At 41.1% G+C, this 25,047-nt stretch overlaps 1 protein-coding gene, 7 non-coding genes and 1 pseudogene across 8 annotated transcripts; 1 reads left to right on the forward strand and 8 right to left on the reverse strand.

Annotated features, from left to right (window-relative positions):
• Window positions 1-948: 948 nt before the first annotated feature.
• LOC123445879 lies at window positions 949-1,032 on the reverse strand. Its single transcript, XR_006631238.1, has one exon. It is a non-coding gene; the product is annotated as a small nucleolar RNA SNOR75 (small nucleolar RNA).
• Window positions 1,033-1,111: 79 nt separating this feature from the next.
• Window positions 1,112-1,199, reverse strand: LOC123445878. Its single transcript, XR_006631237.1, has one exon. It is a non-coding gene; the product is annotated as a small nucleolar RNA SNOR75 (small nucleolar RNA).
• A 504-nt stretch (window positions 1,200-1,703) lies between these two features.
• On the reverse strand, window positions 1,704-1,792 carry LOC123445787 (annotated as a pseudogene).
• Window positions 1,793-2,347: 555 nt separating this feature from the next.
• LOC123445876 lies at window positions 2,348-2,434 on the reverse strand. Its single transcript, XR_006631235.1, has one exon. It is a non-coding gene; the product is annotated as a small nucleolar RNA SNOR75 (small nucleolar RNA).
• Window positions 2,435-2,600: 166 nt separating this feature from the next.
• On the reverse strand, window positions 2,601-2,746 carry LOC123445857. The gene has a single exon (XR_006631218.1). It is a non-coding gene; the product is annotated as a small nucleolar RNA F1/F2/snoR5a (small nucleolar RNA).
• Window positions 2,747-3,334: 588 nt separating this feature from the next.
• Window positions 3,335-3,446, reverse strand: LOC123445861. The gene has a single exon (XR_006631222.1). It is a non-coding gene; the product is annotated as a small nucleolar RNA snoR100 (small nucleolar RNA).
• A 136-nt stretch (window positions 3,447-3,582) lies between these two features.
• On the reverse strand, window positions 3,583-3,661 carry LOC123445844. Its single transcript, XR_006631205.1, has one exon. It is a non-coding gene; the product is annotated as a small nucleolar RNA Z155 (small nucleolar RNA).
• A 99-nt stretch (window positions 3,662-3,760) lies between these two features.
• On the reverse strand, window positions 3,761-3,849 carry LOC123445794. The gene has a single exon (XR_006631166.1). It is a non-coding gene; the product is annotated as a small nucleolar RNA R41 (small nucleolar RNA).
• A 9,077-nt stretch (window positions 3,850-12,926) lies between these two features.
• Window positions 12,927-14,169, forward strand: LOC123445363 (probable esterase PIR7A). The gene is made up of 3 exons (XM_045122334.1): window positions 12,927-13,391; window positions 13,514-13,651; window positions 13,725-14,169. Exons 1-3 carry the CDS (start codon window positions 13,017-13,019, stop codon window positions 14,010-14,012), a joined length of 801 nt encoding a protein of 266 aa, XP_044978269.1. The 5' UTR covers window positions 12,927-13,016; the 3' UTR covers window positions 14,013-14,169.
• Window positions 14,170-25,047: the final 10,878 nt, after the last annotated feature.

The following is a 25,047-nucleotide window of genomic DNA, read 5'->3' on the forward strand; positions in this document are numbered from 1 at the left end:
CCTCGCTGGCCATCACGACCACACAACGCCGCCATGCCTCCACCGCCCCACATCTTTCAAAAAGCACGTGCATGCAGCAAAAATTTATTCCTGATTCATGAATACCCACTTTCAAATGAAAGAAATGTGATGCTCAATTGCCATTAACCTGATTGATCTCTTGCCTGGCAAACCTCCAATCACCTGAATTTGGCTCCTCTACAGATCATTCTCATGTTTAGGCTGGTTGTAATGGATACTATCATATATTAGTATCATGCATATGATACTAGTGTCTTATACCACATCCGTAATGCATAGTATCACATATTAGTATCAGAAGGTAGTTTATTCATTATCATGCAAGACACATAGTAGCACATCATTTAATATGATACTCAACGTGTATCTAGGTCATTAATTTGACAAAACTATTGTTAAGCATATATTAGAAAAATATATTATTAAAAAATTTAAATGTTCTATTTTTTAATAATATATTTTTTATATTAAACAAAATATTTTATATAAGTTAAATTGACGACCTAAGTACACGCGGGCATGCCATGCCCTATAAATAATGACGGAGGTAGTCCTACCTATAATACTACCATTGCGTGCAGCCTTACAGAGTAGCGGATTTGGTGCAGGGAAAGGGAAGTCCTTGGAGGAAATGGCTATCAACGGATCAATGCTGATTTCCTCCTCAGACTAGTTTACTTTAATAATATATTTTTTGTAATATATGCTTTGTAATATACGGGATCCATTTTATTTGGAATACTGATTTCCTCCTCGGCCTAGGCTATTTTCTCATGCTGTATCCATTTTATTTGCTCTACTACTTTGTGTGAACAGAATCATGCACAAGCTCCTGTTAGACCTGTGCAAAACTGATGTACAAGTGTGGAGTGTGAACTCTTTATTTTGTCTGTTAAAGAGGTTCGTAGGGAAAAGTGGAAGGATATGCTCTCTCAGAAAATGCCTCAATTGTCCACATGGTTTAATAAAATGGCTTACATCAGACTCGTCATCTGTTCTCCATCAGAGAGAACTAAAAAAATACAATTAAGAAAAGAAGAAATGTGAAGATAAAAATTGTGTTTTCAACAGCAAAAGTGGTGGTAAGATGTTCTCTCAGACAAATGCCTCATTTTGTCCCCATGATTTAATAGAATGGATTGAATCGGACATCTAATCAGTGTTAATCATCACTGAGAACAAAATAACCAAACTGACTGATGTAAACGGGGGTATAGTAACAGAAAGCTCCTGGAATGAGAGCAGTTGTCGCAAAAACCCGTTTCCTTCTCCCTGTATGCCAATCTAACGAGAAACAAGGCCATTAAAAAAGACCAAGCATCAGATACCTCATGGCATAACTAATTCCCATATCAAAACAAAATTCAGATCAATGCTAGGATATGTAGGGACAAGTTGAATGCAAAAGCAATCTTGAAGAATGGCTTGTTACAGAGTATTAGCCCAAAATATTCTTCCGCAAACATGCACCACTAAATTACGCTATTAATAAGTGCAACAGGGACTGTAATTATTAGCTTCAGAAGTTTTAGAACGAATCAAACGAAAACATGAAAAAAGGACTACCAAAGAGCATTACTGATTTAGATAGAGCTTTACGCTGAGTTGATTTCTGGTTTCAACTAAGGAAACCTGACGGGCACTCAAAATATTAACCAGAAGACAATAGTAAAACATAAAAGTTGGATCAGATTTATGGCTTGGAAGACTGATACATTTGCACAAAATATAGTCATAGTTGATAATTTGAGGAAAGTACACTCATGTCCATATAATCAAAGGAAGAAAACAATAGATCATCATGCAGAAACGTGGTATGGATATGATAACATCACTTCCCACAGCAAACAAAAAGTGGTGTAGGAGTTTCTAATAATTCTAGACAAGACAACTATACTGCATCCATATGACAACTATACTTACTCCCTCCGTCACGGTGTATAGGTCATCTTAGGTTGTGCACCATGACCAAGATGGAGAGGAAAACAAGAAAATTAATGTTATTTTGCTACTTAATACCATCGCATGAAATGAACTGACCACTGCATATCGTGCTAGTTAGTCTCAAGTCATTAAAAACATACTCTCTTATTGGTTGATTCCTTAATTCATGTCAAAAAACAAAAAACGAGATAAAAGTTAATGCAACGTGCCTAAGTGTTTTGGGATTATTTGATTTTCGTAAGATGACTCATAAACCGAAAGGGAGGGAGTACTAAACATTCAGAATAAGAAAATTATCATCAAACAGATCACAAGCTGTCTGTCTTAATGTCAACAACAGTCATATTTCAAAACAGAAAAATAACAAATAAACGAATAAATTCTCTCTCAGACAAATGCCTCGATTGTCCACATGGTTTAATAGAATGGATTACATCAGACTCGTCATCTGTTTTCATCATCACAGAGAGAACCAGCCAAAAAAATTAGAGTGTGTAGATATACAAAAACATGAGTTTAGATGCCGAATAAGCACAGTTTAATAAAACACGGCATCATGAGACACCTAATAAAAGTTGATAATCACTAATTTATCACACACAGAAACCGGCTGCAGAAAGATAAATACAGTAGATAGGTGTAAACGGGGGTATAGTAACAGAAAGCTCCTGGTATGAGAGCAGCCAGTGTCGCAAAAAACCGTTTCCTTCTCGCTGTCTGCCAATCAAACGAGAAACAAGGCCATGACAGAAGACCAAGCATCAGATACCTCATGGCATCCCTAATACTCCTATCGAAACAAAATTCAGTTAAGGGATAACATATGTACGGACAAGTTGAATGCAAAAGCCATCTCAAAGAATGGCTTGTGCCAGAATCTTAGCCCAAAGATTCATCTCGGCAACGTACAGCGCTGAATTACGCTACCAAGAAGCGCACCAGAGACTCTAATTTATTGCCTTACTAAGTTGTAAAGTGAACATTGAATCCAATCAAAAACAAAAGTGTACTAGATTGTGACTGTAACTAGATTTGTACATTCAAGTGGAGTAGTTCTTCAGTTCTGCGACTGTGAGTTGGTGTATCAAAGAAGTGAGCACTAGAAAGAGTCGTCACTTCAATTGGCACAACAAATCAAGTAGATGTAGGTGGGCTTACTGACCATTCACACAGATAGTGCTGCCATGGCAGTGGCTGCGGTGTGTAACTGGCTAATTAGCCACCGAGCCTAGACGAACAGATGCCACTTGACAAGCAGTTTGCTCCATTGACAACGCCGTACAGATCTACAGAGCTACTGAGAAATCGACTACCGACAGATTAATGGAGGCACTTACTGACAATCAAGCGATGTTTATGTGGTAAGCGATAGTGTGGGTCAAATCCAGGCCCGCGAGATCAAAGCCCGAAGGCGTCAGGACGAGCAGACATGCAGACCAATTCAGTCCATCTCCGTGCACATTACCATGCTTCCTTCCTCTTCTCATCCAGAGCATCGGCTTGTTGTGCACGGATGGCAGAAAATAACCGGAGAAATTCAAGATACCAAGAAAAGACATCAGACGAAGATTCAGAGAAAGAAGAAAAAATGAACAGATCGGTTAACAGAGAATCATGAGTTGATCAGATAATTGTAGTCTGTAGTTTGGTCAACAGTAAACATGATTTTCTGCGAAAGATTATCATCACATCAACAGAACACATCTTCCCTTTCCCAATCCGATACCAAAGAAAATGATCAAACGCAAAAAAAAAAACAAGAAACAGGGAAGAAATTGCGCGGATCTTGAACGAGAGGCTCAGAAGAAATAGTTGGTTTCTCTGCAGGGGGCATCGATCGAGATCCCTCAGAAAATAGGTAGGTTTTTTGATCATCACAGCCTGGGAGCAGATCAATCAAGAAAAATAAAGACGGGAGAGGAAAGAACGGAAGATTTCAGAACAAGCTGCCGGCTGACGAACAAACCTGGGACATGGAGGCCGAGGAAAGGGAAACGAGAGCGTGCGGTATATAAGGGGGGTCCGTCGGCTAGGGTTTCGGGAAGCAGGATAGCCTCGGCTTGCTTGGTTCATATCGGGCCGGACGGGTTGTTATACTGGGCCAGCAAAGTTCTAACTAGGGCCCTGGCCATGAATTGACTGGACCAGATACGACCGCTGGCCCACTAACCGTTGTCCTCTCTTTTTTGACTTTTAAGAAAGGGCACGCCGGGGTACGCGCCAAATAGGAAACCCTGGGCGCGCCCATGTCTCACATACTGCGAGAAGCCACTGGGCCACTTGAAGTGCCCCAACCAAATATGACGCCCATGAGGAAGAGAAGCGCCTGACCTAGCAAGATAGCAGGCCCGGGCACAGGGGTGTGCAACCTGTGCCAGCGCACAGGGCCCCAGAGTTCATACCCAGCAGTACTTGCATATATAGGCTTCTTCGTAGAATTTAGATGGGCCTTTTTTACACTTCCAGTTGGACCTCTGTTGTCTAGCATCCGACACGCCTGAAGCAGCCCGATCGGGCGGGACGTATGCCTCCATTGATCGATCGATGCGAACGAGGGAACAACGAAGCCACCGAAGCAACGCGCTGACGAATCTCTTATCTTATCATCTGGCGGCCATGGACGCCGCAGCTGTCCGGTTAGGGCTCCTCCTTGGCTCCTTGCTTCTGTCTTCACCGTCTCAGGAGGGCAAGACCAGGCGTCCGAGCAAGAATATCATATGTATGTCTCTTTTTATCGCGGGTCCTTTCTAGGTCTTATTTGTTCTCAGTTTGACTAGAATACTTTCATCGGGTCTCATTGATGAACGGTAGCCCAACCAGCAGGTAGTATATGAAAGCAAGGAACGTTCAAGCCATCCTCAGATCTCCAAGTTCTTAGGCCTTGATGTGATTTTTGATTTGCGCAAGCTATTTACTTTTAGTAAAATCTCGTAGCTAAGTTTGTTCTTCTCGTCTATTAGGCGTCTAGTACTGCAAGATCCAAGTCATGTCTTCATATAGACAATATGAATTTTGTTTCCAAAAGCTTAGGAAGAAACAAAAAAATAATCAAGGATTTAACATAGCCTGGAGGTATGGATAATTCGTTATGAAAAATCACAAGTGTCCTCTGATAATTAGTCACATGATCGAGATCATGCATGTGACAATATTGTTGTCAATTATCCTAGCCCTAGAGGTGGCTAGGCATAGACAAAAAACAATGTTGAGGCCGAAGAAAATTATGATAACATCGGGTCTAGTACTATTGATGATATCTTGTAATTAACCTTTATTAATGTACTTTTTTAGTGTAAGTAGGGCCTTTTTTATAGTTTGGAACAGGGCCTCGGATTTTGCCGGCCCGGCCCTGCAAGATAGGAACCATCTTTGATCACGACAAATGGTTGTTGCGGTACCTACATTGTGATGTACTAAAAGTCCGGCACTAGTCTCTCATCGGGCGGGATCTAGCATCGTTGCCCATTATTGCATGTAGACCCATCCCGTGTTGTAGGCTCAGGTATTGCAAAAAGTTGATCCAACTCATAAATAAAGTTTGCAGCAAACCTTCGGTAACAAATATCACGTGAAGATCTAGGGAAAAAACAGATCGGTGAAGCAAGATTCAGGAGTTTCATAGGGGCTTTGATTTATGCCTTCGCGAACGACTTTTCTCCTTGCATACCATATCCCCCACAAATTCAATGTCATCCATGTGAACTCCTCATGACTAAGCACATACATGAGTGAGAAGAACCAGCTCTTAGCCACTTACTGCCAAGGCGATCATGGGATGATGAAGGCCGAGTGCGCGGGAGGCCACAATACACAACCATGTTTTTCCTTTTTTTTCTTTCTTTTTTATTTGTTGTTAGTCCTTCCAAATAATCTAAATATAAATAAAAACATTTAAAAAAATTTAATCATGCATTTGAAAAAGATAAAAGTGTGTAGAAAAAATGTTTCTGATGTATACGAAAAATGTGTATGAAAAATAAGTCATAAAATTATGAGTTTTTAAATATATTAATCACATATTTTGAAAGGGTTAAATGTGTAAATTTTTTTATCCCTATGTATACACAAAATGTACCGTGTCTATGGAAAAAATTAGACATACAAATATAATTTTTGAAATATTAATCATGTATCTAGAAAATGTTAAACGTGTATAATAAATGTTTTTGATATATATAAAAAATGCACAATGTGTATGAAAAATGTGGAAATAACTAAATACATGCAATCAAAATGTTAATCCTGTATTTTTAAAAAGAAATTGCATATATATAATTATCTGATTTATAAAAATTGTAAAATGTTTATGATAAAATAAATATAAAAAGTACATGTTTTGAAAAATGTTAATCATGCATTTACAATATGTATGGATAAAACTGGATGTTGAAGCAATATAAGTTTTCAACAAAATGGTAATTATGTACTTGAAAATGTTAATTATGAATATAAAAAATGTTCCTGATGGATAATAAAAATGTACAAAGAAAAATAAAGAATCCCAATAAAGACCCAAAAAAGAAAAACAAACAAACAAAATAAATGCGAAGAACAGTGGAAAGCAAGAAAGAAACAAAGAAAATGAAAAAATGAAGGGAAAATCACAAAAAGAAATGATTGAATAAACAAAGAAAAACATCAAAGAAAATAAAAATCAAAAGAAACCCAAGAAAAAACCTGGACAAAACCAATACAGTGAGTGAGCGATAGATCCCGAAGCAAGCGAGGAGAAGTGGTCCGACCTAGCTAAAACTCCACAAGAATTTTCTTCATGTGGGCGTACGATACAACTCGCGGTAAGCGAGATATAGTCATCCCATCTGAGAAAAGTCTCATTATCCCCATACTGGATTATGAATTGGCAAAAGCCTTTTATGTCCGAGGGTGCAAGGTGCTCCCTTGTGTTTATGCAGACATGTGATTAAAGAGATTTTTTCACCAAATGCAAAGTGCATGTAATCTAAATATAGGCCAATGCAACGGATATACGGGTCGACGCATCATTCTGGGGGTCTACTAATATAGATATAATATATCATTTTTTTTCACATGCATCATCAGATGTAGTCCAAAATGTTAGCCAATATGGCCAGTATATTTATATGCCCATTGATATGGATCGATAAATCACGGTAATTATTTATGTCTAAGCTTTAAAAATAAGATTATGCATTTACCATTTCATCATATTATCAAAAGCAGTTCATGATGTTTTGTATTAACACATATATAATGTATCAAAAACACTTTGCATCATCCAACTGGTAACGTCGCATGTTGTGGGCATCGAGTCTCATTTTGATCAGACTGCTTGGAAGCAACCTATTCCATAGTTTGCGTTTGCAAATAAGCCTATGTGGCAATCTTTTCACTATAACAACTTGTTTTGTTGTGGACTTGCGAAGGGAAGGTAGTGGCTCAACCTAGGGTAGGGGCAGTGACGTCTGGATTCCTCAAGAGCAAGAATCGGTGGAAGAGTCAGGGGTTGCAAGGTGGAAGAGGCATGATCGTGTTGGGGAGCCGGGAACCCCATGGCTTTGCAAACTCGGTGTGGCGCCATGGCCAATCTGGAGGAGACGCCGACTCAAGAGGGAGGCATGGTGCAGGAGATGGAAGGAGAATTGGTGGCTGGGCGGTTGAGTTGGCTTATCGGCGTCGACTAACGGCACACGTAGACGGGCGAGGCAAAGTGTTCGTACGGACGACGCTGGAGCAGCTGCTCCGGCGGCATCTGGCCGGAGTGCAGCAAGGAGCTGAGTGAGGTGACCTTGGGGAGCATGTCGCGCACCGTCGGTACTCATCGAAATCAAGCGATGTAGACAGCGACAAGGAGATCAAAGGTGCTTCTTTTGACAACAAAGGTCTTGTTAGAGTTGCCGACGGGTTCTTGGTGCAATTGATGCAAGGCTCTTTGTTGCGCAAGATGCATATGTTTATTTTTTGCAATAGGACTATTGTTGTCGGATGTTTGTGCAACAGGGGTCCTTTTTGCAATTATGAAATTGCACGATGAGCATGTTGAATGGCTCGCGACTCGAAGAATCTTTTGAAAATTTCAGGTCGATGCGTATCACAGCCTATGATGTAAAATAGTTTTCAATCTAAGAGTGAGAATTTTGTGCATCTTTCTTAAATAGTTTATTAATTAACAGGTTAATAATCTTTAAATACATTTTTTATTATGGAGCATTGGTATGGTGCATGTTTCTAAATAAACAAGAGGATATATTTTTATCAGGAGTTATAGAAAGAATCCAGGTATATTTTTTTATCCTTTGATTTATCATTCTCCAACATGTTGCGACCAAACTGATACGAATCTTATCTCCGATATTTTAAACATTGTAGGTCTTTTCTGGAAAATAAGATTAAAATCACGGGGTTCTGCATCAATTGATGCATACAACCATTATACGCATATGTGGCCTTGCGATACCTTGTGGACTCCCAAAATCTAGTAGAACCTTGTAGTAATGGGTACAAATGAATGACGACTTTACATAAGTGAGTTTTAAATCTGAAAAGCATAGGTCCGTTTTAGCAATCTTCATCTTTGCATAAAGTTGTCTTGTTGCGTGTGGCTGGCTTGGATTGTGTGGGCTTGTGGTACCTGTAATATTGATGGCACATGTGAACAGCTCGTGGAGCATTTTTGTTGGTGGTGTGTCGACTTTGTCTTGCCATGGGAATATGTCGAGTGAGTGGCGTCTTTGGTGTTTCGGTTGTAATATTCATTTTCTTGTAGGTCTTCTTCACCCAATATCCAGTATTGAATATGTCAAAACCAAACCAACATGAACCTAATATCCGATATTTTGAACCTTGTAATAGTCAGTACAAATGAATGACATCTTGACACAAAGTTTTGAATACTTTCTCCGTTTCATAACGTGATGCATAGCTAAATTTTGAAAAGTCAAACCTTAACAACTTTGACCAGTTTTGTGGAGAAGAGCAATTATGTACAGAATGTCAAACATATATATGCCATTAGACTTATCTTAAGATGTAGTTTCATATTTTATATATTTGGAATTCTAGATATAAATATATTTGTTATAAACTTGATCAAATATTGCAAAGTTTTATTTTTTGAAAACCTATATGCACTACATTTTAAAACGGATGGAGTGTATAAAAAAAGTCAATGGAACCTTTTTAGTCGTCTTACTCCTTTGACACAAAAGTTGTTTTGTTGCGTGTGGTCCCATTAACGTGTCTTCGATTGTGTGGTAACTACCATATGGATGGCATCGTGTGGACAGCTCATGGAGCCTTTTTTGGTGGTCTTTGTTGAATCCGTCTTGCCATGGAAATCTGTCGAGTGAGTGGTGTCTTTGGTATTCAGTGGTAATCTTAATTTTCTTGTAGTTGGCAATATATTTTGGAAAAAGATAACGCCCACACGTGTAGTCATTTTATAACTCGCCCACACGTGTGGATCGTCGTTCATGCGTGTTTGTACGAATCTTGGTAATTTTTGACAGATTTTTGATGTCACGTAGGAAGGGGATGGTGTATGGGCATTTATCAGTTCGCCCACACGTCCATTTCACACATGCAGACTTGGCGGCTGCCAACCCGACGTGTGATGGAACTCGTGCCATGCCCACACGCATGTCAGTTGTCATGTCTTTTCCAGTGTTACATGACAACTGGGTGAAACTGTCGTCGCGCGCCCACATGCCAATGAGTTTTCATATCTTTCTAGTGTTACATGTCAATGTAATTGTTCAAATATGACGACTGCAGTTGAGCAACCACGACAACTGTGGTTGTTCAGACATGTTAGCTATTTTGGCAACTATCACATGGGGCACGCGGAACCACGAGGTGGCAGGCCGGACGTGCGGACCGCGAGACAGAAGGTCGGACGTATGAGCGTTAGCTATTTTGACCATACTAGTACAAATGCCCGTGCGTTGCACCGGCCTAGAAAAAAGTAGAGAACCTATTTGTTTTGTCATTAAATGTTAAATGTAAATTATAATGTTAAATGTAAGATACCTATTTTTGGACGGAAGGAGTTTCTTTTAAAGTTTTAAAATATAATGTAATGCTTATATAAAAATTGGATTACTTTTTTAATAATTATTATTATTTTTATTGAGTGGTAATAATGTTTTGTTTTTTGATGGGTAATAGCATTTTTGTGTACAACATATTTTCAAAAAATAAATTGAACAATATATATTTTAAATTATTTTTTGGACAACTTGCTAAGCTCTTGTGAGTGAGCTGCTCTGAGCATAGACACCAAGCCTCTGCACGAGACACAAAGTGCGTCCTCCGGAGCACTTTGCTCATCTTCTTCGAAAAAAACGTTCTCCTCATCTTTTTCTCAAATAAAAAAAAAGTTCTCCTTATCTCTTCACTTTGTTCCTGTCACTCCCCTCATTCCAATGGTGGCCACCCCCTCCCTTCCATTCCTTGTGGAGTTGAGCTCTCGATATACCTTCAATGGTGACCGCCCCTTGCCGTTCATCCCTCCGCTGGCAATATTACATTTCATTTCTAATTATTTTTGCAATGTTCCTGGTATTTCTTACGAGAAAGCACTGTTCTAATGTTTTCCAAAATAAAATTTGAAGATTTTTTTCAAAAGAGAAACATTTTTGTTGTGATATATTACATTTTATTTTTAATTTTTTGCACTGTCTTTTTGTGCTTATACATCCCGCACACACTCAAGGAGACAAAAATCTGAAGCCCATATATGTCGAAAAAAAACTGAATCAGTGCAGTGCTTGATGCGAATCTCATATTTGTGGAAATAAAATAATAAAAATATTACATTTCATTTGTAATAGTCATTTACAATCGACTATATGTAATTGACACAGCTGGTCTATGTCCAATGAATTATGAGAAGCCCTTTCATTTGGTAGTTATCTAAAACTACCACCAGAAATGCCATCCAACAGCTAGAATATGATTCACACATTGTGCTCGAGCTACAGAGTCCGAATGTTCATGCGTCTCTCTATATACAGACTAAATGTCTCTATATTATACAGACTTATTTAGGGATAGAAACGTCCACAATGCAGCAATTAAGGATTCCTTGGACTCTATTTTGTCTTCCCAGCACGTATCATACCAGCATAACAGTCTGACAGAGCAAAGGTTCTCGTTTGGCAGCCTATGGAAGAACGGTTCTCACCACCTTCATGTCCACCCTGAAAGACTGTATCAAGGCGAAGAGATGATTAGTTTAAGATGCATCATCCTATGAACTTTCAGAAGGTTACTTGAAGCTAAACTGGGACTGTCAAGTCTAGTCAATTGTCAAATGAGGTATGATCTCACTAAGGCACTTGAAAAAAAATGTGATTTCACATTTTGAAAATAAGATATACATGAATCGGTTCTATATGAAAAATAATACCGAAGCATATCATCACTGGCATCTGCTTACCTCCAGACCACAGTCATTGACATATACATTCTTGAACAGCTCGGACGCCGCCGTGTGGCTCTCATTGCCAGATGCTCCGCTACAAGCCTACTACGGCGTGCCCTTCTTCGGCAAGGTTGACGACAACCACAACGCCAGGGCGCGACGAGTGCGTGGAGGTGGGGAGCGTTTAGGGCGTTGCCGCCAAGCCAAGTCGACCACGCTGGCGCTATCGCCGCCCATCCTCCTCCCCCTCCCTCCCCACTGGCGCAGGTGGAGCGTTTAGGGCGTCGCCGCCAAGCCAAGTCGACCACGCTGGCGCTGACGCCGCCAGCTCCTCCTCCGGGCCATGCCGCATCGTGCGGGCCGCCGTATGATGCAAGCTCGCTGCCGTCACCGCCTCCTACGCGACGCCCGCGGCCGCTCCCGTATCCGTGGCCGCCGTCCACCTCTAACTCCCCACAGGCACGGGCTCCTCTACCAGGCGGCGCTGCGCCGTGCGGGCCGCCGTCCAGTGCGAGCTCGCCGCCGCCACTGCCTCCTCTGTGGCACCCGCGGCCGCTCCTGGTTCCGGCGTGGAACGCCACGACCATGAACTTGGACTTCAAGCCCCGCCACTAGACCTCCTCCTGCGCCTCCTAGATCACCTCCACGCCATCGCTGGATTTGGATCCGTCCCCTGCGCGCCTCCTAGACACTGGCGCCCAAACTGACGGCCGCCGCGGGCGGGACGGGGAAGATGCGTCCGCTGGCGCTGACGCCCGCCTGGAGAGGCCGATACGGCCGGAGGCAGAGGGGTTCCGAGCCAGCCACCGGCAAAGGAGGCAGGCAGCTTCCATGCCGACAGGCTCGCCGACGAGAGCCCAGAAGATGCTCTCCCCCCTTCCGCCTTCTTTGTCACTGGATAAGATCCGAAAGGAGCATGGGCCGGATTATTAGATAATGTAGGGGTTAATTTGTAAAATTGAAACATTTTTCTAGATCCACTTATGTAGGGATGGTGCGTTGAATACCTACAACCTTAGAGGCTTTTATGAAAAACGCCACGACCTACGGCAGAAGCAGTACCTGCTTTACTATTAGGAAGAGATGTAGGTGTGCTATTTATTTCTCTTACACATCATACAAAACATGTGACGAGACTCCCTTAACGCCCACGTGTGTGGACAATATTAGGACCCTATGTTTAATTGGCAAGACAAACCGATTAACACGGTTTGAAGAAAAAAAACGACGGATAAAGTTACTCATTCATATTTACTGCATTTGGTTTGAAAACACCTAAAATCCTGAAAACCACATGTCTAGTCTAGTATAAAAAATTTCAGAACACTCCTCAGCAAAAACATGTCAAGAAGACAATTAAAGTAGTATCATTTACCAATCCATAAAAGGAAAATACTCCGTATTTTTCAAGGGATATATCATCAAAATCGTGAGGTGGACATGAGCGGGACTGCTCGCTGATGTCCACTACTCACTGCCTGCTTGGACTTTTACGCTCGCTCAGACTTTCATTAGACGAGACCACTATTGGCACGTGCCCATGCCAGCGAGTACTATTCTCGGCAAAGAGATCCGGACGCCGCAGCCACGAGCCGTACAGCGCCGGCACCACAGCGGCCTCTCTCGTTCTCGTCGGAGGCGAAATCCGATGGAGGGGAGCTGCCACGGTGGCGATCACTTCGTCCTCGTCCACGGCCTCGGCCACGGCGCGTGGTGCTGGTACAAGCTGGTGCCGATGCTGCGCGCCGCGGGGCACGAGGTCACGGCGCTCGACATGGCCGCGTCCGGCGCGCACCCGGCGCGCATGGACGAGGTGGCGTCCTTCGAGGACTACTCGCGGCCGCTGCTCGACGCCGTGGCCGCGGCGCCCGCCGGCGAGAGGCTGGTCCTGGTCGGGCACAGCCTCGGCGGGCTCAGCATCGCGCTCGCCATGGAGAGGTTCCCGGGCAAGGTCGCCGCGGCCGTGTTCCTCGACGCGTGCATGCCGTGCGTCGGCCGGCACATGGGCGTCATCCTGGAGGAGGTAAGTAAGCGAACCCTCCCAAAATCAACACCATCGATTATAGATTTGCTGAAATGTACCAGATGCCCATTGGCAACGATCGATTCATTCATGGCCGGCTGATCATTCCTGATTCTTGCTAGTTCTCGAGAAGAACAACACCGGATTTCTTCATGGACAGCGAGAGGATGGTTCTGGACACGAGCCAGGGCCCTCGGCCTGCACTCGTGTTCGGCCCCAAATTACTGGCAGCAAAGCTGTACCATCGGAGCCCAGCTGAGGTAACAAGAACTCAATCATTTTCGTGACTCCCAGACGTTCTAGTCTCGATGCTGACAATGGTTTTACATACAGGATCTGACGCTGGCTACGATGGTGGTGAGGCCCGGCAGCCAGTTCGCGGACGACGCGATGATGAAGGACGAGGCGCTGCTCACCGACGGCAACTACGGGTCGGTGAAGAAGGTGTACGTGGTGGCCATGGAGGACGCTGCCTTCTCCGAGGAGATGCAGCGCTGGATGGTCGATCTGAGCCCCGGCACGGAGGCCGTGGAGATCGCCGGAGCCGATCACATGGCCATGTTCTCCAAGCCCAGGGAGCTCTGCGATGTTCTGCTGAGGATCGCCAGCAAGCATGACTGAGAATCAACGAGCACTCAAGAATCAACTAACGGGCACATAATCTATCAATAATCCTTGTCGCGGTGACAGACAATTCGTGTGTTGTGGTTGTGTAACACTGTACGTCCAGCCTTGAGGCTTGCGTGTCTGAGACCGAATTTGAGGGGAAAAGTTCACTCGACGCAGCCTGGTTCTGACTTGTTGGGTCCATTATTGTTAGAGTCCGTGACACGAGCTTGGTATGGTAAAAACATGAGGGGTTCGTTTGGTTTGAAAATAAAGTTTCATCAGTAAAGGACAAGAGTGTTAGTTCAGTGACGGTATCTCATTCGTATCACCTCCCCGGGACGGCCATAGGGGTTCCAACCCTAGGGCCGGCAGCCTCCACCTCGCCAAACCCTTGCCGAGGTGGCGGCAGGCACGGTGCCTCGGGCGGTGGTTAAAGGGTAATATAGACTTTTCATAAATTATATGTATTTTATACATATATGATGATATGTATTATTCGTGGTGGTGAACAAATGGGCTGGCCCAATTCGCAAGCGTTGATTGAATGCGAGGAAACTAAAGCGCCTACGATGTACTCGGACTCCCAAACCAAGCCATCCGTGCTATCGAGGTTAGCCAACCAAGCTACAGGCTGGGTTCGTTCAAAATGCAGAGCTAACTCTAAAATACTATCTGTAGAAGCAGATCTGGGATTTTTCTTTTATATTTTTTCAATATTTTTTGGGCGAAAATATGAACAACATTTCTTGAAAATGCGAACAGTGTTTTGAAATATTAGATTTTTTGATTTTTTAAATTTGAACAATATTTATCAAAAAGTTGAACAATTTATAAAATGCTGATTTTTTGAACTGTGAAGATTTAAAAAAAGGTGAATTCAAAATACACGCTAAACATTTTCTTAGTATATGGTGAAGTTTATTCAAATACACACTGAACATCTTTTAAAATATATGGTGAACTTTTTTCAAATGCACGCTGAACAAAAAGTTTCAAAAATCTGCCAAAAAACACCATGTTCACCGAGAAGACTCCATTTGAGAGCACGTTGTTTATGTACATATGGAAAATGACCCTAGTTTTTTTTCATTGGCTTATATGACCAATTGAAAGCATCATACCAAGTTGTTTGAGTTTTCTCGGTGCCTACAGTGTCGGAAATAGCTCAATATGAGAGTACTTTTTTTAGGCATCGTCAAATGATCCTCTTTTTTCATGAGCTTATATGACCAATTAGAGGCATCGTGCCAAGTTGTTTGAGTTTTTAACAATTCTTGCATTTTTGGGAGTTTTTTTGGTGAAAATGACGGATAAATGGTGAGACGTGACATAACTTGCATAATGTGTTGAAATTTGTTGAAACATGAAATGTTCCAAAGAAAATGTTCGCAAATTTCAAAAATTATTCATGTTTCCAAGAATTTTTTGGTAATTTGAAAAATTCTTTGTCTTTTTGTAGATATGTTCGCGCTTTCATAAAAATGTTCATAATTCTGAAACATTGTTTTTAAACCTGGAACAATTTTCACAAAATCAAAATACATTTCAATTTCCCATAAAATACGTATTTTGTAAAAAAATGCGTTTCCAAAAAATGTTCAGTTTAAAAACATTTCGTATTTAAAAAAATGCATTTCGAAAATTGAATGTACATATCAGCCACAGTACACCCTCGGTCGGTTTGGTACCGTGTATGCCCAGTCATATAATGCCGATTTGATCTGCTATAGTAGCACGTCCATTCTACTAACTACGTCGGGATTTAAATGGCCGGCCAAATCAGTAGTACCAAGGCATAATTAATGCTAATAATCAAAGATGGAAACAATCAATTAGAGTTATATGAGAAAAAGCATCACATTAATTCTAGGCAATGGCGGAGATACAAGGTGGTCCGGGTGAGCCGGCCCACCCTGGAATTTTGGATTAGCCTCATATACATATGTATCTCTAACTGGGTCAAAGATTAAAAAGGACCCAATAACACTTACCAGTACTTCCGGTCCACATGGAGTCATGCCCTTGTCGAACGGAACAGCTGCCTCGTCTCTTCTCAAAAATGAAAATGCCGCCGCACAGAAATGCCACGACGCCCAGCCGTTGTTCCTTTCCTCACTGGCCCGCTGACCACACGGCCTCGTCGGTCGCCGGACGACACCTAGCTCGCCTCTCCTCCCCGCAAGCCCAGCTCTCATCTCTAGCCATGCGTTCGCAACCCTCTAGCGTGAACAGTTGCCGGATGTGATGCAACGTGTATTTTCTGATATTTTCTACGCGAAAACAAGAAAAACAGTTGTCGGACGTGACGCAACATGCGTTTGGTGTCCGATTTCGTTCAATTTTGCGTGGGTCATTGTATGTTCATTCTTCACTTGCTGTCAAAAGTTGGGTCAATTTGATGAACATATGCATGTACATCATGTGAAATCCACGAATATTAGTAAGGACGGAAGGGGTGTTATAGTGCGATGATGTTTCTTCGACTAATGAAATGAATCTATTTTTTTTCCACACGCCTAATGATCATCACAAGGAGGCACATCAAATGTTTTTAATTTCTGACATTCCGTGCATTTTCTATGACTTTTCATGCGAAAAGACGGAAAAACAGTTGCTCTCACGTGACATTTGGTGTTCGATTTCGTTCAATTTTTACGTGGGTCATTTGTATGTTCATTCTCACTTGTTGGCAAAAAATAGGTACACTTAATGAACGTATGCATGTACATCATGTGGAACCCACGGGTATCGGTAAGAGCGGAAGGGGTGTTATAATCCGATGATGTTTCTTTGACTCATGAAACGGACCTAATTTTTTTTCACACGCCCTAAAGATCATCACAAGGAGGCACGCCGCCAAACCTTTTTAGTTTCTGATATTCCGTGCATTTTTTATATTTTCCATGCAAAAAACACGGAAAAATAGTTGTCGGACGTGACGCAACGTGCGTTTGTTGTTCGATTTTGTTTAAATTTTCGCGGCGGTGGAGGGATAGGGTTCGGACCAGTATCCAACAGCCGAACCCACATATATAATGGTCGCGGGGTCTCGTTTTCGGGCCACCGTAAATAATTTACGGACCGGACTTCATTTGTGGTGTCTGTTCTGACAGGTAAAACGGTCCAAACTCATATAATCGTCAGAATTTGACAATTCCGATGCTTATACGGGTTCTGTTGGAGATGCTCTAAGGAATGCTGCTTCGAAAGCCTCCCAAGGGTCACTTGAGGTGGGCCGAGAGCGTGCCACTTGGCGCGTGGCGTGCTCTTAGCGCTGCCATGTGTTGCATTCTCCATGCTCTATTCAGATTTTATTTTTATTTTATTTCACCGCACATGTTTTTGCTTTCTAAATATTTTTTTCTTCAGTTTTTTGGGTTTTCATATCTCTTTCTTAGTTCTTGGATAAAAAAATTCATGAAAAACACATTTTTACGAAAGGTATGATTTTGTTTTTGCGAGAGACACAGATTTATTTCGCGAGAGGCACGTCCACGTCTCTCGAAAATGGAAAAACGCATTTACCCTTCCACGAGAGGCACGAGTTTGTTTTCATTAAAGACACAGTCATGCCTCTCGCAAACGAAAAAAACGTTATTTTTTCTTCCACGAGAGGGATGGTTTTGCTTCCACGAGAGGCACGGCCGTGTCTCTTTTAAAAAGAAAAGTTCTTCCAATTATTATTTTTGTTTGTTTTTTTAATGAAAAAGAAATCGTCAAAGCCTATCAGTATGAGATCTAGTTTTAAAGATCTTGATTCTATGAATCTAACAGCGAAAACGTTTTAAGATTTGAACGCATGGTTTAAAAGATAAAATGTTTACGATAAATGAATTTTAGAAAAAAAAACTTTCAGGTTGCGACAAGTTAGGCATAACCCGGGGAGGTGGAAGTATCTTTGCAAAGAATGCTTTTTTTTCGAGGGTATGCAAAGAATGCTCATAATTAGTGATTTCGGAGAATCGATAGCTTGCTTCGATATTACGGGCTTGATAGGCCCTCGTTTTCAGTTCGGGCTGGACTTGGATGGGCCATGACGAGGAGCCCAGGAAGGGGATGCATCGGATCTTCTTCACTCCATGCATCGACGGATCGTTCGTGTTAAAAATTAATTAGTATATTAATTCAAAGGATGTGTCCAACCCGAATAGTCGTGTCTCCTCTCTCTCTCCATTGCCAACAGGCACCTGTTCTGGAGGGATGCCTCCGAACAGTCACCTCTTCTTCGCACCTCTTCCAGATGTATATAAACTTGCGAATCAATAGAAATCAGGACTAATCGTCCATTCACTTTCATTCAATCTCGTTTTACTCTAATACGTTATCAGCACGATCTGCATCTGAGCGATTTCGAGATCGAGAAGAACACAAAGAAAGAAGAACATGCAAAAGGTAAGATGAAAACCAGTAGCCCATGGCGCTGGATGCGGCCTTCACGCCACAGGACGCAACCACCTGCGCCGCGCCGAGCGCCCGTTCGCCCAGCCGCCTCCCTACGCCGCGCTCCTCGCCTGGCCGCCTCCCTTTGCCGCGCCCCATGCCCGGTCGCTGCCTGCGCCCGTGCCAGGATGTGGTTGCGCTCGCTCGCGCCCGCCCCTGCCATGGCCTCGCTGCCTGCCTTGGTCGTGGTCGCGCAGGACCACGCCAGGCCGCACCACACCCTGCGCGAGGCTGTGGCCGTGCCCGCGCCAGCCCGCGCCTGGTCGCGACAGCGCTCGCAAGGGTCCGCCCGCGCCTGGCCGCGGCAGCCCTTGCCCGAGCCCGCCCGCGCCTGGCCGCGACAGCCCTTGCCCGAGCCCGCCCGCGCCTGGCCGCGACAGCCTCGACTGGTCGCCGGTTCGCGACGCCGCGCCTGTGGCCGAACCATGCGCGGCCGTGCCCGCGCCGCACCAGTGGTCGCCTCTCGTGTCCGTAGTCGTGGCGCCCATGGCCGCCCGACGACGCCATGCTCGTGGCGGCCCATCTGCACCCGCCGCCAGATCCCCACGCAAGGGCATCCCTGGCGCATCCCAGGCCGGCGATCCAAGCCGTTGACTGGTGGTGAGAAATCCCCATCAGGGATCGTTCTGGAGAGAAAAAGAAAAAGAAGAGAACATTATCTCTTCGGCTATTTTCATTTCAGCCCTTGTAGTTTCTCATAATCACGAATGAGTTTCTCCAGTTCTTTATATACTATTTCTTCTTAGTATAAAATTATTATTTTGTGATTGAGATTAAATTTTCTCCCACAACAATATTGATGCGCGATTGAGAAAGCATATTTTTCCTCGACGAAACGGCGGCCTCCATCCCGGAACGCACAGCGACCATCGGCCCCGTCGCTATCCTCTGACGCGCAGCCCCGTCATGGCCATCAGCCGGCTCCAAAGGACAAGACACGAGTCCCGGTGGTGTGTCCTCAGACGCGACCGTCCAACATGACGACCCGACCTCTCGCTCACGCTTGACCGCGACGCCCTCACGCCAGCCACGAGGCAGCATCCTCCGAGATGGCGACCCAAACGAATCAATTTGATTCTTATACATGCAAAGGAACACAATCCCTTACATACCCCCATTGAGCCCTCATGCTTAGAATACTTTGCAGATTAATCGTTATACTTTCTGCGAATGAAATTACAGAAATATGTGGGCTGCACTTTGAAGCCCTCTGGTTTTCATATATTACATAAATATGTAAGTTATTAAGGTTTGCGTTCATATGTATTACCACGGTAATACTAAATGCAAAATAATATTTTGCGTGCATTTATTCCTTCGGAATTTAAGACAATGTATATGTCTTTGTCGCAAACATTTCCTAAGACATGCGTTTTAGGGAAACAACTATTTTTGCAATTAATTTTAATTTTTGCAAATGTTATTGTAATTCAAAACAAGGATTACGTACTATCATACTTAATATGATGGCATCCTAGTTTATTTGTGAATTACAAGGTATTTGATGGCATCTACTGCATATTTTTGCAGAGTATCCATCATTACTGTAAGATCTACGTTTTGTCATTTTGACAAGATGACTATCTTCAAAGATATCATAAGGTAATATTGGCATCTACTGTAAAATTTACAAACTATCCACTATTACTGCAAGGTCTACATCATGTCACTTTGACAAATGATTGCCTTCAAAGTGATTTCATACATTTAACATAACATAAGGTAATAGAATTATAAACATCCACTGACAATAGTTAGACTATGTTTTCTATTACTGCGAGATCTACACCATATTGGTGATTATCTTTAAAGTGTTATCCTATATAAATTGAGGTATACACATATGGCTATATGGCATCAGCCGTACTAAAATTTGCTCCTCTGAAGCAATTGTTGTTGTTCACTAAAATGATTTACTATCATAGTAAATTCATGCATGATTGAATGGTATTATCTACCAATATCAATTATTCAAGCCTCTTTTTGCTTGAATATGTCATAGGGAACTACATAAATATTTGCATTTACTTGTGATTACCTTCTATTACATTGGTAAAATACATGGCAATGAAGCCTACGACAATATTTCTAATTATAGTGTCGTCCATCCATCATGATGGACCACATAATTTACGACAATGATTAAGTGTCTCAACACTTTCGCAAGGTCCACAGGACATCGTGGTTATAATTTCATAGTGACTAACCAATGTTAAGCATGCAAGTCTATACGTTTTGGCAGTGACTCTAAAGTCACACACTTCCTCAAGAATGAAGTCCAAAACATTAGCAATAATTTAATCACATGTGTTATATTGAAGGATACACCCAGGTTCACCAAGGATCACCTTGACCATGATTGTTCTCAAACAAATCATTTATTTATACATGCCACTTACTCCTAGAAGTAAATTAAATAAATGCATTAGCATTTTCAAGTAACGCATGGCTCACATTTCCAAATACAGTAAGTACATGTTAGGTGAGATTATTTATTGTAAGATGATTTACAACATCAGTCGTTGTATCACCCGAGGTATTATTGCTACTATAACCTCACCTTCGGAATATGTGTCATGGCTATTCTCTTAATAGCTAAGTATGATCATATGTATTTCATCTCTCACCAACTTCACTTAGTTCTCAAACTAAGTACATAATGGATGAATATTTATTCACCTTGAATATTTCCCTTAAGAGAAACATGCTGCCCCGAGCACATTTGGAATGATCACCCAATAATTTTTCAAGACCTCAAGTCTATCGCAACTTACAATTTTGGTAATTATAAAATCAACTTGAAGTTGAGATCTCATGATCTGACATTTTCATATGCAGATCGGGTTGAAAAGCCCTTGATACACTTTACATCTCCTTATGATGGTATTACCATTTTCATGGTAAAGAAACATGTTATTTCTTAAACTCATCATATTCACCCAACAGGTGCTTCAAATATTTGCTAGCATTGAGAATACTATGCATGTCAGTGGTCACAAAATAGAACAATGAGGCATTCAAAGTAAAGTGGAGGATAAAGACAACCAATGACATAATTATCTTTTAATTAGTAATTGATCATTTTAAAAAGATTACAAAGACAACTCTCAAGTTTTTCAAATGTGTGGTTACATGAATATCGTACCTATGATTACCAAACCCTCAAACATATGGTCAAACCACACCATGAGTTTATTAAAAGGAAAATAAGTTCATTGTGGTATTTGAAAATTTGCAAACATACGACCAGAAACTGTTATGGTAAATGATGTTCTCGAATCTTCATCAGAAGGAGAACCAAAAATATAGTGCAATAAAAGAATGATCAATTCATTTGTGCCTATGATATGTTTGCATAACTCATTTTTCCGTAATATGGGAGACCTCATGTAATATCCCGATTATTCCCAAAATATTGTTTGCCTATAATCGTACTACTACATGTAGTATAAATGTCAAATATCCTATTTCTTGGACATTATATTTGATAATTTTTGCATGTATGAATCAATTCATACTCAGTTTAGTTGCGTACACAATAATTTTCTAAATCTTACGAAATATTTGGTTTTAAGCCTTACAATCCAGGTTTGGGGTTGTTTAGAAAATTATTGACAATTCTATTGATCAAAACTTAACAAGTTGTAAAATTTCCCAAATCATCAGATTTTATGTGCACCACATGTGCCATAAGGGAAATTAATTTAAGGAACTCTCACCTTACAATTCTAAATGAGCCAACTCATTCTTCCTTGAATACATTCAGAAGATATGTGCATTCTCAACCATTGTGTGGTATTTTATAGATACTTTATGGTACTCATGGAAACATTTATAAAATGATTTCTGGTGTGTCTCTTGTCACACAAACCATGAATGATATAACTAAATCAATTGCTCAAATTCTCAAAGTAAGAGCAAGTTATCCTAAACAAGGGATAAATCCATTCGAATGGACAACTTTGTTGAACTCATTTCACAAGAAATATCTGATTATATATAATACTTTATGTACATACCCAAAATGGTTTAGTTCAATATCTTATCAAAGATAGTGAAATTAATAATATGGCCAAACTTATAGAATCATGATTTACTAGCCTCATGCTAGACAAATACGGCATTACACACCGTAAGTATGATATAAATCATACCAATTACATAGCATACTACTTTCCCCTTTTAGTAATTACGTGGAAATCAACAAAGTATTTCCTATCTGCGATAATTCGGTTACATACCGATATCACCACTCCAGCATACATCAATGGGCTCTCACAGAAAATTAGGGATCTAAGTGAGGAATGAAAATTTATCCGTCAATCAAAATTATTCATAGCCCGTATGCTGATTGCATCAGCAATAAGGACATTTCTGGCATTAGGGGGAGATAAGTACCACAAAGAATGCCAAGAAATAAATTAGGAATGTTATTCACATTCAGTCCTTATATCCACGTACTCAAAGAATCTGAACAAGAAGTTTAGAATCACATATTTGCAACACATTGCAAATCTGCCACATACATTTACTGATGACAAAGGTGTCACTCAATTTTATATTCCTGCAGTAAAGTGTCAGAAAGAGTGGAGGTACCTGATAAAGCACTCTTCTCCCAAAATGAGAGCAAGAGGGGGAGAAATCTGACCACACGAGATATAATCTCGCATATGCTTCCGCGGAAATAGAGGAAATCAAATTCTCAACCAGTAAATGTAATTCAACATCAAGATCAAAGACACCTCACTGGATGCTCATCATCCAAAGCCCGACATAAATGTGCACAAATATTTTGGTGTCGGGACATCGAAACAACTTGACTCCATTGTTGTAGGAAATCACAAGGAGTTAAAAGGAATAAATACATTTCCACAAATTTCATCGATTCCATCAGAATCATATAAAATAAAGACTACATTTGTCGACATATATTTATTCTCAAAATTGCTAAAACCTTTTGGGACCTGAAGCAAAATCCATGGTAGAGTGCCTCTTGCACTCATATTGGTTCACATAAAAGGAAGCAAGTAATGAAGAATAGCCTCGCTCTACAAACGAGTGGTATTTACCACAGTAATACCTACTCCTCATAAGTATCTTCCATATGGAATACTAAAAACTTCTCATTCATAGACAAATTCAATGAGGTGGCGAGAAAGCAAGGCTTGTAGCAAAAGGGTTCACGCAGAGACCCGACATCAAATTATGATGTAACATACCCTCTTGGTATGAGTGGAATTATGTTTCGATAATAAATACCATTGGCAGTACAAATAATATTATCCATGCAGTTAATGAATGTAGTGACTACATACTCATATGGGTCACTTGTTTCGGAAATATATATTAAAGTCCCTGAAGGGCTTACAATTCCGAATCCAAAATAAATCGCAACATATTTGTGTAAAATTTCAAAAGTCACTCTATGACTAGAAATAGTCGTGAATCATATGGTACTACCGACTAGACGAGTTCCTTCTTCACAGGATTACTCAAAGGATGATGATTGTTTATGTGTTAATAAAGGAATACCAAAATTTTATTTCCTTACATCACCTCAGTGTATATGATGATTTCATCATCAATGTCTCTACAAGACCTAAACATATATAAAATCATCTCAAGACGGAAAATTTGGATTCAACCAAATTTAGCTTAAGTTTACAACTTGAGCATTCTCTCAAGAATACATGTCAGTCTACATATATCCAAACATATACGAGAAGTTCAATTTGGATATATCATATCAACAAAAGACATGTATGGTCATACTACCTTTGATAAGGTACAAATCCATTCATACCTAGGGGTGATAATGAAGTGATACTAGGACCTGAAGTTCTATATATCACTAATGTCAAAGCACTCATATACTTGCAAACTACGTCGTCAGGCCTGACACTATATTTTCTATCTTTATTCAGAGTGCAACCCCCAACAAAAGGTATATGGTTGATATAAGTAATATCATCTTATATCTGAAGATTACAGTAAATCTTGGATATTTCCATCAGGAAATAGAAGATATGACCATGATATGATGTAATGATATTGGCTCTTTATTTGATCCCAACGATGCCATATCAATGACTGAATTTGCTGGAATAGCCTTCACATGGAAGTCATATAAATGGATTTTAGTGGTTATTTCCAGTTATCATTCTAACATAATTGCTTTATCTAAATGCATTGCAAAATATGCATAACTTAGTAGAATGGTTAACCACACTCAAAATCATGTGGTTGAGATTCATCAAAATCACATAACTTGATTTATCAAGATACTTCCACTTGTGTTACTCAATACCTATAGGTTATATGAAGAGCAATATCATAAATCACATTGCTCGGAAATTACTTAGCCTCACGGATTATCGAAAAGTGAGGAAATAATTTGCAAACAAACTACTGTTATAATCCAACAGATTATACACAATCTCATGTTCATGTCAATGGAATTGGTATGAGACATCCTTCATATTTGCAAAGTTCAGGGGGAGTAATGTCCCAAACTATAACCTATTAACAATCATCAGATTGCATATATTGTACTCTTTTTCCCTTGATGAGTTTTCCCTATTGGTTTCTCATAAAAGGTTTTTAACGA

The sequence above is a fragment of the Hordeum vulgare genome, chromosome 3H (genome assembly GCF_904849725.1).
Source record: "Hordeum vulgare subsp. vulgare chromosome 3H, MorexV3_pseudomolecules_assembly, whole genome shotgun sequence".
NCBI lineage: Eukaryota > Viridiplantae > Streptophyta > Magnoliopsida > Poales > Poaceae > Hordeum > Hordeum vulgare.